Raw genomic sequence first — 13,481 nt, forward strand, 5'->3', positions numbered from 1 at the left:
AAAAGTGGCTCTAGTGATGTCAAAAACAATGATGCAGAGATGCATATAAAGAGTTTGTATACAATCGTTTCAGGAAATGTAAATGTAAAATAGTAACACTGTTAAATTATGTATCATATGTAATATATAATTTAACATACACATACAAAACTGAGTTAATAAATTAAATAGTTTGTTAACATTCGCCTATATTATTCACACTGAATAACTGAATACACAGAATATATGTAATTATACATTCCAGTTGATCAAATAAATTTGGGGAATCTTTGCACTGAAAATATGGGCCTTTGCCTATAATTTGAGTTTTTCTTAAGGTCAGATTTGTACTGCAAATTATTTGTTTACGTTTATCCTGTTTCTCTCTGCCCACTACTGTCTGCCCCTGTTCTGTGAGGCATTCACCATTGTTTCCCCAGCTCCTAGGTCAGTGGCTGACACCCATGAGCCTCTAAGAAATGTTTATTGAAGGCATAAATTCAGGTAAAAACAAGCTTTCAGTTATTTTCAGAAATAGTTATCCTAGATGTGAAAAAGTAATAACCAAGCAATAAATATCCATTAGACGGATCCAGGATTTAAAGAAATCAAACTGTTTTCAAAAAGAATTTAAGTTACAATTGCAGAGATATCTATACTGCTGTTAAATCATTCCAGAAGCTGCTTTTAATACTCCCTAGAATTACACTTACCATCTTTAGAGTGTTGGTCAAAGCAAGATAAGCTAGTGAAAAATTTTGTAAGCAATCTTCAACCTGTTTGTAGGACTGATGTTGATATCTATTACCTTTTTTATGCACAACTTACCAACATTAATGGGCTGAACTGACATTGGAGGTGAGTGAAAAATTACTCCACCAGATGTGATTTTCAAATACATAAGAAGGGTGTAATTGATTTTGACTGTTGGCACCAGCACGTGACATTCACAACATTCATGAACACTGCAGTTGCACTGAACAATCTGAAAACTGCTTTTCTGGGGGAGCAGGGGTGACTCTTCTAATACTTCAAGCCTATATGGAAAAAGAAGAGCTAAATATTAACACAGATGTGAAAGCACTGGATATATTTAAAATGTAGGACACAATATCCCAACTGAGGGCAGCTATTCTGCACACTCAGCTTAAAGAGCATCTGGGGAAAAAAGATACATTACAACAAGGATACAAAGACAAGGTTTAAAGCAGGTTAGCCATCAGAAATAATATAAACAAGAAGACAGTGAAGTACTGAAAGGAAAGAAAAATTGTGATCCTAAACTCTATATGCAGTAAAAATATCTTTCAAAATAAACATGCAATAAAGGCTTTTTCAGACACGCCAAAATGGAAATAACTCATTATCATCAGACCTGCATTATAAAAAATGCTAAAGGAAGTCCTTCAGGCAAAAAGAAAATGATAGTAGATAGAAGTCTGGTTCCACACAAATAAATGAAATTTAACTAAAAGTGTAGATATTTACTGACTGATTAAAGCAAAAATAATAACCGTGTAGTGTTGGGTTTATAACATAGGTAGAAGTAAAATGTATGACATTAGTACCAAACTTGGGGAAGGGGGAGATCTGTAAGTACACAGTTGTAATGTTCTTCTACTATACACAAAGTGGTGAAATAGCAGCTAGAGGTATAATATCAGTTCGACTATAATAAGTCAAAGACCTATATTCTAAATCCTAAAGCCACCACTAAAGTAATAAAACAAGAAGTTACAGCTAATAAGCTATGATAATCAGCCAATGGTGTATGAGTGTAAAGATAGAAAAATAGATTAATGGAACAGAAGAGAGACCAACACCTATATGTACAATCAATTTTCTACAAAGGTACAAGCAGTTCTGTGGAGAAAAAGTAATCTTTTCAATAAATTGTGCTGGAACAGTGGGATATCTACATGCTCCCCACCCCAAAAAGCAACTTTAATCCACACCTCCCACCAGATCTAAAAATTAATTCAAAATGGATCATCACCCAAATGTCAAGTCTAAAGCTATGAATCTTTTAGAAGAGAATATGGGAAAAAATTTTTGTGGCCTTGGTTTAGATAAGAATTTCTTAGATGCAACACAAAAGCATGATCCATAAAAGAACAAATTGATATTGTTATAAAGTAGAAACTAACACACCACTGTAAAGCAATTATACTCCAATAACGATGTTAAAAAAGAAAAAGAACAAATTGATAATTGGACTTCTGTCAAGATTGAAAACTTCTGTTCTTCAAAAGACACTGTGAAAGATAAAAAAATAACAAAAGACAAGCCATAGACTGAGAGAATACATTTGCCAGTCATCTCTCTAATAAAGGACTTGAATCCAGAAGATATAAAGAACTTTCATAACTCAATAATAATATTAAAAAATCCAATTAAAAATAGGCCAAAATGTCAATAGTCACTTCTCCACAGAATATATAGAATGAAAAGAAGCATGTGAAAAGAAGCCCCAAATCACTAGTTATTCAGGAAATGCAAATTAAAACCCCAATGAAATACTACTATCCACATATTAGAATGGTCAAAATTGAAAAGATTCATCATATCACATATTGAAGAGGTATGCAGGAACTGGAACTCTAATACACTGCTGGTAGGAATGTAAAATGATACAACTTTGGAAAACAGTTTTGCAATTTCTTAAGCTGTTAAACATACACCTACTATATAATTTACATATTCCATTCCCAGGTATTCATCCAGGAGAAATAAAAGCATATATCCTTACAGAGATCTGTACACAAACAAGTACAGAGAATTGTAGCAGCTTTCTTTGTAAGAGCCAAAACCTGTAAACAACTCATTTATCTATCAATAGGTGAGCAGATAAACAAACTGTGGTATATTCATATAATGGAATGCTACTCAGCAATGAAAAGGAATGGACTGCCAGTAGATTCACATAGCATTAATGAATCTCAAAATAATCACGCCAGGTGAAAGCAAGACAAAAGTTCTGTAGGAATGCATTTATATAAAATTCTAGAAAATGCAAAGAAACCTGTGGTTACAGAAAGGGGCAGATCAGTCATTGCCTGGGGACAGTGGGGGATGGGAGGTGGGGCTGGTGGTAGGGTACCACAGGTAGGAGTAGAGGGTGGAATTACAAAGGGGCAAGAAGAAATTTTGTGATTGACGATAGATTCATTTTCTTTATTATGGTGAAGACTTTATGAGTGGTTTCATATATCAGAACTTATCAAGTTTACACTAAATATGTACAGTTTATTTTATATTCTTATATGTCAAAAAAGCTGTTTACAAAAAAAAGGAAATCTAGGGAAAAGTTTTTAAGCAATACTTTGCCTGCCACTGTAAACCTACAAATGAATGGGTTAACTTTAAAAAATAACTGTAATTATCTTATAGGGTTACCCAACTCAAGGCATAGAGAATAACAGCATGCAACCAAGACACAGAGAGTTGTTATTTCTGATTTTTTCGTGTTTGTTTTTTTAATCTGTCTCATCCCATGGAGAGTCTAAGCCTTGGTATAAATGAGAAGACTTTAGGGTGGAAGTTCATGGCAGGGGCGGGGGGGCATCCATGCCTCATATTCCCTGTCTTGCTTGAGCTACCCCCATTCTGTCCATAAACACCTGCTGCCTCGTATCCAAGCCACTGCATGCTTCTTAAAGAACCTGGGGACAGGGAGAGAGTATTAATATTTAGGCATGATCACTGCCTTCAGAAAAGACCTCAGTCCTTTTGGAGGAAAAAGCTGTAAGAGATAAATATACTAACTAAAAATTCAATGTCGAGAAAGTGTTGCTTTAGAAACTGTGCTAACTAGCCTATACATGAGTATTCAGATATAAATACAACATGAGAGAAACGGACCCTAACCTTTCCATACACAGCCCACGACTATTAAGTGTTTTGAATTATGATAGATTTTTCAAGTTTCCTGAGCTAGACTTTAGTATTCCCTTAGTCCTAAAAAAAAAACATCAATCAGGAAACAACATTTACAAGACATTTTAATGTGCAAAGCAATATCCTGGGCACTGTGGAAGGGATATTGTTATTGTAAGAAGCACACTAAATTAACATTGAGACCTAAATCAGGTTTTTCTGTTTGCTTATGAACCATAAGACCATAGACAAGTAAGTTCATCTTTGTGAGCCTTGGTCTCCTTAAACAGTAAAACAGAGAAAATGCCTGAACCATCTGTCTTTATAAAGTTGTTGTGAATATAAAGGACAATTACATAAAAGTATTTTTTAAAACTTTAAAGGGCTATACACCCAATTCCATTTGGAATTGGAGGTGGAATGACTTAGCACTTTCAACTTTGTCTAAATCTTTAAACAAATCCAATGAAATGTTATTTTTAAAAATATCACGCCATGGCTTTTATGTGTTTTTCAAATATTAAAATAAAAGCTTTTATCAGAAGAGTATGGAACAAATTAAATGAATTGTGGTATTTATGTCAGAAATATGCTTGCAGCTTGTATTATGCTTTGACTGAAGAACTCCCAAATTTTAAGCCACAAATAGAACTGAACAGAAAACAAGACACATATACTCCAGTAAAATTTTTTAAAGGATAGGAAATTCTGGTGATATTTTTCTTTTTTAAAACAAAAAGAAAAGTTAGAATTACACTGTCTTACTTTACATGGTCTCACCAATGCCATCTTTTTCTAAATACAGTGGACATTTGTAGAATATGGCTGATTACCAATGAAATTAACTCGGTGGTCTCTCTACCACTTCACTGTTGTGTTCTATTTAACCAATCTATTTTCATTTTCTTTACAATTTAAATATATGCAAATATATATATATTCATAAAATGACTTTATACAATGATTATATATTATATAGTATGTATATATACAACATATATTGTAGTATTTCATAATTTGTGTGTTTTTTTTTAAAAAAACTCCATTCAGTAATTTCCCAAACCACTCCAACAGATAACCCCATCATGAAAGTCTAAGAATGAACCTAAACCTAGTTTTCAAATGCTCTAAACAGGGGTGAGAAAACTGCAGCCCAAATAACACCCGTTTTTAGAAGGACTTCTTACATTAACCAATGGTTTAAAACAATACAAAGAAAAGAGGAAGAATATTCCATGATTCATGTAAATTATATGAAATTCAAATTTCAGTGTCCATAAACACAGTCGTGCTCATTCATTTACATATTAATTGTGACTACAAGGTTGTGATAGAGACAGTATGATGGGCAAAGTCTAAAATATTTACTCTCTAGACTTTTAAGAAAAAAATTTTTAATCCCAGCTATAGGCCAAAAACATTTTGTACTCCCTACAGGTGGGTATTTGATGGGCAAAAGACACAAAAATAAGGAAACCACATTAAATATATCATCAAATTTCATTACATAACATACTTGCAATGTACACGAAACACCTTGAGGATCACTAATTCAATTTTTCAAACCACCTTATAAGTTCCCTTATGAGGGAACTAATATCACCTAATTTACAAGTAAAAACCTGAGCTCAGAGAGAACGTAGACCTGGAATCTTAAGTCTCATGCTTCCATGTTCAGTGCTCGTTTCATTACACCCAAGCTATCTTATCATTACAAGCTGTCTTATCATTACAAGATAAGTTTCACTTTTACCATTGTCATTTTATTTAGGGGATTGATAAAGACTTTAATGGCCACAACTAAAGAATAATTATAATCTGAATTATGTTAATATTTCTATAAATCAGAATATTAGAGAATTACAGAATTATTTCAAATTATTTTTTCCTTGAGGAAAACATTTGATATTTCTCATGTTTATGACAGCAGAAGTTTCTCCAAGTTTGTGTGAAACCTGGAATACACCAGCCTTCTTACTTGCCAAAGTCAGCATTTGAACTTCTATTACCTTCCAAAAGATTTTTAAAAGTTTTAAGTATTTAAGAACATCAAATGATACTTTAAAATTTTGATAATACTACTTTTAAACCATCAAAATTTTAATGTAGTTTAAGTTAAAATGATGATCAAATTTTTAAAATAAGAAGGAGATACACTGGCTTAAAATAACCAAAACTTAAGAATTTCTGAAATTCTTGAAAAATGTTTATGCAGCAAAATATTTTATGTGTTGCCAACACACACACACACACACAAATTCAGTGCCACAATTTATTTAATTTCTCTATATGTGAGTAAACTTTACTTGCAAGTGAAAATAGTGAAAAAAATTGTCAAATAAATTTTAAATTTGGCTTCTTTGCAAATTTCACAATTTGGGCAATATTTCTACTCAAAAATTAGATATATAATTAGTACTGAAATTTCATCTTTTAGGCACAAATGCTTTATAGAAAGCACAGTCTATCATCTGACCTTTGATCAAATTACTTGTTCCCCCCAAATTTTTCTATGAATATATTAATGCTTCTCTAAGCAAAGATCTATACTAAATTATTATAGGAATAACACCAAATGAGTGCTCTTGACTGTGACATAAACTGAGAGCAAAACATAGTGGGCAAACCAATAAACATGAATTGCAACCTTTAGCATTAGCTTTGTGTATAATTTAATCAAGTCACATTTTAAATCTCAGACTGGTAACCTATACAAATGTTACTCCCCAAAATCTAGTTTACCAATCCCAAGTAATTTCAAAGAACAGGTTAGTGTCCCAGACTAGTCTCATCATAATAGATTCCTGGACCCTCCATGGAGAATTCAGTAGGTCTGGGGCCAAGGAATCTGTTTTTAGTAAGTGTCATAGACCAGTGGTTCTCAAAGTATGGTCCCCAAGCCAGTAACATCAGCATCATCTGGAAATTGATAGAAATGTAAATCCAGCCCAGACCTCATGAATTAGGCCCAGGTGAGAAGTTGACTTAGATGTATTTCATCAAGGAGACAAATTTAAGAAGCATTCTGTAAAACACAAAGTACTCGTCAGATGTACAATATCACCAAACAAATGGAAAATCAACAAGGATGAGAGGGAGGAAGAAAAAAGAAAGAAAATAAAAAAGGAATGCAAACAAAAACAAATAGACCTAAATGTACATCAAGTTAACAATACAACCACCTGAGGCGGAAGGGGAGGGGATATCCTAATTAACTTCAGAACACAGAATTTTAGCAAAGGCAAAATGAGTCTAAACAAACATTGCACTCTAGTTACCCTATTTGTTTTCTATGGTGGTATGGCTTAGCTATTCCAACACTGCTTTGTGTGTATTCTAGGACTGAGCAACTAGGTAATATATTGTTGGAAAGGGAAGCAAGATTTCTCACTGCTAGAAAAAGGAGTTACAAAAAAAAAGAAAGAAAAGAAAGGCTAGGATAGATCCTGTGGTTTTGAACTAGAACAAGAGACATTAGTATGAACACATGCTTTTTTTTTTTTTTTAAACATCTTTACTGAAGTATAATTGCTTTACAATGGTGTGTTACTTTCTGCTTTATAACAAAGTGAATACATATACATATGTTCCCATATCTCTTCCCTCTTGCAACTCCCTCCCTCCCACCCTCCCTATCCCACCCCTCTAGGTGGTCACAAAGCACCGAGCTGATCTCCCTGTGTTATGCGGCTGCTTCCCACTAGCTATCTATTTTACATTTGGTAGTGTATATATGTCCATGACACTCTCTCACCCTGTCACATCTCACCCCTCCCCCTCCCCATATCCTCAAGTCCATTCTCTAGTAGGTCTGTGTCTTTATTCCCATCTTGCCACTAGGTTCTTCATGACCTTTTTTTTTTTTTCCTTAGATTCCATATATATGTGTTAGCATACTGGGCTTTTAATATGTGTATATACAGAGAGATATAAAAATATAGACTTGTGAGTATTATATATACACATTATGTGTGTACTGTGTGTATGCATACATATAACTAACTCTGTAGCTGAGTGGGCCTAGAAACAATACTACCCAAGCAACAGTGAGCATCTAGCCCCCCGATACCACTTTGTAAACATCATTCTCCAACAGAAAGGAATCAGGGCTCCTTGGAAAAATGGCTGATTCCAGTGTCAGAGCAGGAAAACTATAAAATCAACCTGAAACATCTTGTAGTGCTAGAAAGTAAGGAGTCCTATTTAAAAAAAAAAAAGATCTAACACATCAAAAGGACACAGAGGCCAGTTTACATAAGCGCCTACTGCCAAATATGGGACAGTGTGAGCAATAAAATAAATAATGATAGTAACTAAATATAGCTCACAAAATAAAATAATAATCCATGAGTCCATCTTGATAGGAAGGAAGAAAGGAAGGAAGGAAGGGAGGGAGGGAGGGAGGGAGGGAGGGAGCAAGGGAGGAGGAAAAATGGAGGGGGAAGGAAATAAAAAAGCTAAGAGAGAAAGAATGGAAAGTGTACTTCTCACAGATCCTAGCACTGTGGCCTGCACACACTGTTTTTTAATTAAATAACACTATGCCTAAAATGTCCCAATTAACATTGAGCACATTTGTTTACAAATAATGCATCTTTCTTATCTAAAAATTTCAGTTGTTCTTTTTTATATTGTCAATTTCTCTCCTCATTACGTTCATGTTTTCCTTTATATCCTTGAGCATGTGGAGCATGCTAAAACTAACTGTCTGCTAATTCTATTATCTCTGCCATTTCTGGGTCTGCTTCTATTGTCTATTTTTTCTTTTGGGGTTATGTTTTCCTGTTCCTTCATATATCTACCATTTTTTACTGGATGCCAGACATTGTGAATATTACATTTTTGAGTGTTGGATTATGTTATTTTGCCTTAAAGAATGTTGGATTTTGTTCTGGCAATCAGTTAAGTTACTTGGGTGACTTAAGTGTGAACCTTTTAAGCTTCTTTTAAGCTCTTTTGGGGGGAGTATATAATAGCCTTGACTCTAGGGCTAATCTGGCCCCACTTTTTTTTTTTTTTTTTTTTAATTTTATGCAGTGTTTCACAGAACTAACCCCCGAGTTTTTTTTTTTTTTAAATAATTCTACAGCATTTCTATTGATTGATTGATTGATTGATTGATTGGCTGTGTTGGGTCTTCGTTGCACGCGGGCTTTCTCTAGTTGGGGCGAGCGGGGGCCACTCTTCATCGCGTTGCGCGGGCCTTTCACTATTGCGGCCTCTCTTGTTGCGGAGCAGAGGCTCCAGACGCGCAGGCTCAGTAGTTGTGGCTCACGGGCCCAGCTGCTCCGCGGCATGTCGGATCTTCCCAGACCAGGGCTCGAACCCGTGTCCCCTGCACCGGCAGGCAGACTCTCAACCACTGCACCACCAGGGAAGCCCTGGCCCCACTTTTAAAGTGTGTCTATTATGGGGTTTCTACTGAATGTCAGTGATACTCAACAAGGTCTCTCTGAGTCTCCCTGTTGGAAACTTTCATTATTCCTGGCCCTGTGTGACCTCTGGGAATTTCTTAGATTACAGCTCCTGGTAATTGTTCTCTTCCTAGAAGTTTTCTTGCCCAAGATCATAGACAGATGGGTATTCAGCCAAAGAATCAAGGGGACCCCAGTGCTAATTCCTGTGTACCTCCCTGCTTCAGGTACCCTGCCCTATGAATCAAGCCCCCTTTTACCCTCTGAACTCTTCTGTCTCCTCAATTCAGCAATATTGCTGGGCTCTGCTTGAGTTCCCCAGCCTTGTGCCATGTCCTGGAAATTGCCTCCAGCCCGGAAAACCTGAGTAAAATAGAACTTACTTTGTTTCCTCCTCTCAGGAATCACGTTCTGTTCTGCCTTTGTCCAATATCTGAAAATAGATGTTTTCTACTTTTATCGACTTTTCTAGTTGTTTATGACAGAAGAGTAATCCCAGAACTTATTATTCCCTCATGGCCAGATGTCAATTTTGCTGACTTTTTATATTAACTTCTGAAGATATGTATTCACATAGTTCAAAACTTAGTTTTCTTTAAAGGGAGTAGTGAAATGGGGTGATTACTTGATGGAAATGTGTGATCAAGGAAATCTATTACTGCAGCATGTGTATCAGCTGAGAGGAAAACTTGATGCAGAAAAGAGAAGGGATAATTGCCGGAAAAAAGTCCTTGAGTGACAACAGGGGATGGGACTCAAAACACAGAAGAAAGGGTTCATTTTAGATTGGAACCCAGGGAATTCATCAGCAATTAAAGAAAACAGGGAAACTGCATAGGCACAGACATAAGCAGGCTGGTAGATTTTGGTGAGAAAAGCAAAAATTTGAACCCGCCCCCTCCCCCTCCTGCTTTCCCAGTGAAAATCAAAAACAAGGTCATCAGCGAGTCTCTTTGGCTCTCTCTAAGGAAAGCCAGCTGCCATGTTGTAAGGTGCTCTATGGCGAATACACAGGACAAAGAACTGAAGAAGGCCTCCAGTCACAGCCTGGGAGGAACTAAGGCTTTCTGTCTAGTGGTCCATGAGGAACTTGGAAGCCTAGGGAGTGAGCTTGGAAACAGATCCTCCTGAAGTTGAACCTTGAAATAACTGCACTCCTACCTGACACCTGCATTGCAACCTTGTGAAAGACCTTAAGGCAGATGTCCCAGCTAAGCTGCACCTAGATTCCTGACCCACAGAAACTGTGAAATGATGAATGATTGTTGTTTTAAGCCACTAAATTTTGGGTAATTTATTATATGGCATAGATAGCCAAGGAAGATATTGGTACCTGGAAGTAGGATGCTGCCATAACAAATACCTAAAAATGTGGGTGTGGCTTTGGAGCTAGGTGATGGACAGAGGCTGGAAGTATTTGGAGAGGCATGATGGAGAAAGCCTAAAACACCTTGAACAGACTGTTAGTAGAAATCTACAGTTTGAGGACACTGCCAGTGAGGACACGAAAGGAAGTGAGGAACATTATATTGGAAACTGGAGGAAAGGGAGTCTTTCTTACATAGTGGTCAAAAGCTAAGTAACACATCTGCAGTTCTGTGGACAGTGTAGAATGTGCCTGCTGATCTGGTGATCTATTTCAGGAGATTTCCAAGCAAGTGCTGAAAGTGCCTCTTGGTTCCTTACTGTTTCAAGAGGAGAGATATTCATTGACAAAAGGGCTGTTGAACAAAGGAACTAGTACTTGAGAGTTGTAAAATTCCCAGCCTCTCCAGATGGCTAAAGATGTTTGAAATGGCTTCTAAGCAAAGATCAAAGAGAAGGCAGAGAAGAGCTTATTTCTAAGAGATCTGCAGGCTTTTATCTAATGGAGTGAACCCCAGTAAGATTCCCAGGAGGCTGTGTGATCTTGTGAGAGAATTACAGTAGCAGAAGCACTGCTAGCTTAGACTGAAGGAGTACAAAATGAAACAAAGCCACTGGATTCCCAAAATTGTGCCAACCGGAAGCATGCTGAGAAAACTACTCAGCTGCAGAGATGTATAACCTTTCATAAAAAAGGGAAGGCAACTCAGAGGGCAGAACCAAGGGCCCAGAGAGCAGAGCCAAGGGGCATGGAGATTTACTTCTGAGGTTGCGGTGACAGAGGGAATAGGCCTGACATGACAGGTAGGGGGAGAGATGGTCAAAAAGTGGGATCTTTGAAACTGAGATTAGAGAAAGAGCAAGCTTATAAGCAATGACAAGATCCATGAGAATGGGTAAGCTACGTTGGGTGAAAAAGAGAAGAGTAAAAGTAAAGCTTTCAAGAAATTGAAGATCATCCAGGTTGATGCTGAAATCACCAAGAATGCTGACAAGAGTGGCAGTGAAGAGACAAAGTAAACTAGGTATTAGCAGTTACAAAAGTCCAAACCCCCTGGATGACCCTTGCTTATTCATCCACCTTGATTTCTCATCATTCCCCAGCTTCCCAACCACAGAACTTTTCAAGTCCTCAAATGTCTATATGTGACTGTGTTCCTTTGCAAATGCTCTTCACTCTCTCTGGCTCATTCTTCTCTGCCCCCTTATAATCTAGGCAGATACTTCTAGCATATGTTTCTGAAAGTCCCCATATTTATTACATCACAGCATTTTCAAACTTTGTTATGTTCTTGTCTTTACTATCAGCTCCAAGAAGGCAAGGGTTGAGTCTGAGTTGTTTAACACTGTTCTCTACACTCAGCTCAGTGTCTGATGTACACATAGGCACCTCACAAAGGAAGAAGAGGATTTCCTTCCTAGGTCTAAGAGAAAATTCAAAAATAACACATTTGTATGGTATCTCTCCTTCAGTTTCTCTGACAAACATTAATATCTGAGCTTAAACAATGCTTTCCCTTAAGGGACATATTTATAGGGCTTTAAATCCCTTATAAACATTAGGTTTTAGTTCCTTTTAAATACATACTTATTTACACATGGAAGCATTTGAAAGACTTCTCTCATGAATTCTCTAATGTCTTGGGGAGGTGATTTTGATGAAAAACTTTTCTATAGTAACCATCCTTATGGATTTCCTCTTCCACAGAGGTTTCATTTGTTATGTTGGCCAGGTCTTCCTCCTGATCTGAAGAGTCTTATTTAAATTTTTGGAGATATATTGCCCAAAGATGCACACAAAAATAGAATTCAAGGTGGAAATAGTATGTGACAATTGGTAAAACTAACCAAATCATACAATGGAGAGAACAATTAAAGTGGCAAGAAAAAAAAAAAAAGAAAAGAAAATGCTTCTCAAATTGCATGCAATTAGGTTTTCCTGTATTAATATTTTTAGAAACCTGAGTTCAAATAAAAGCAGGTCAAAAGAATCTACTAAATTCATCATATGAGCAAGTTGAAAAATCTATTTAGTTTATCATAATTTTCTCATTTTTCTGGGTCTTACCATTTAGATGAACAGACCAATGACTACTTAGCTGACTGAAGTTCAAATTCGCAGCTGTAGCTAATTTACTGTGCAATTTTGTAATGTTCTGACATATTCATATATAATATCTTTTTCAGAAAATGCAGACCTTAGACATAACTATGGCCTATACATTATAAAAATTATAAAATATAAATCCTTACACATAGTCACAGAGCTTTAAAACTGAGCACATTACCCTAGCCCACTGATAATATTTGAAATTCTCTTGAATAGGCACCTAGTGAGATTTTAATCATCACCCAAAGTATTCAGGTCATCACAAAAATGTACTACATTGCAAAGGAATTCTTTTCTCTGAGCTAAAATCTGTCTTGGTTAATACAGCAGGAAACTTTCTGCCCAGACGTCAAATATATCCTCATCCACCACAGTGCTTCCATTCTTCTCTCAATAGTCTGAAGTTGAGGTGAGCCTCCTTCATTTTAAGACCAACCCTTCATCTCTGCTCTTTTTCTGGAACTTGCCTATTCAACCATTCACTCTTTGTCATGTACCTTCCATGGGTCCCCTTCTACCACATCTTCAATTTTTCTCTCCCTGCTGGGTCATTTTCTATAGACTAGAAACAAGCTCATTCTTTCCCATCCTTTACATGTTCACCTTTGGCTGTGCATTGCCCATTACTCCTCCACCTTCCCACTTTACTACTTCAGCTAGGCTTCCTGGGCCTCCAGAGATTTATAGCCCAGTCATTCTGTTGTGGACATTTATCCACCTGGCTGCCCAGCATCTGC

At 36.5% G+C, this 13,481-nt stretch overlaps 2 protein-coding genes across 7 annotated transcripts in view; both read right to left on the minus strand.

The window, feature by feature from the left end:
- Positions 1 to 13,481, minus strand: part of LEPROT (leptin receptor overlapping transcript) — a 315,620-nt gene that overhangs the window by 183,320 nt on the left and 118,819 nt on the right. The window lies entirely within an intron of this gene.
- Positions 1 to 13,481, minus strand: part of LEPR (leptin receptor) — a 125,945-nt gene that overhangs the window by 49,889 nt on the left and 62,575 nt on the right. For all 6 annotated transcript variants that reach the window (XM_082356529.1, XM_082356532.1, XM_082356531.1 and 3 more), the window contains one exon: positions 808 to 1,016. In XM_082356529.1, coding sequence (XP_082212655.1) covers positions 808 to 1,016 — 209 coding nt within the window. The remainder of the gene's footprint in view (positions 1 to 807; positions 1,017 to 13,481) is intronic.

This window comes from Balaenoptera borealis (assembly GCF_965194805.1).
Source record: "Balaenoptera borealis genome assembly, chromosome: 1".
NCBI classification, from domain to species: domain Eukaryota; kingdom Metazoa; phylum Chordata; class Mammalia; order Artiodactyla; family Balaenopteridae; genus Balaenoptera; species Balaenoptera borealis.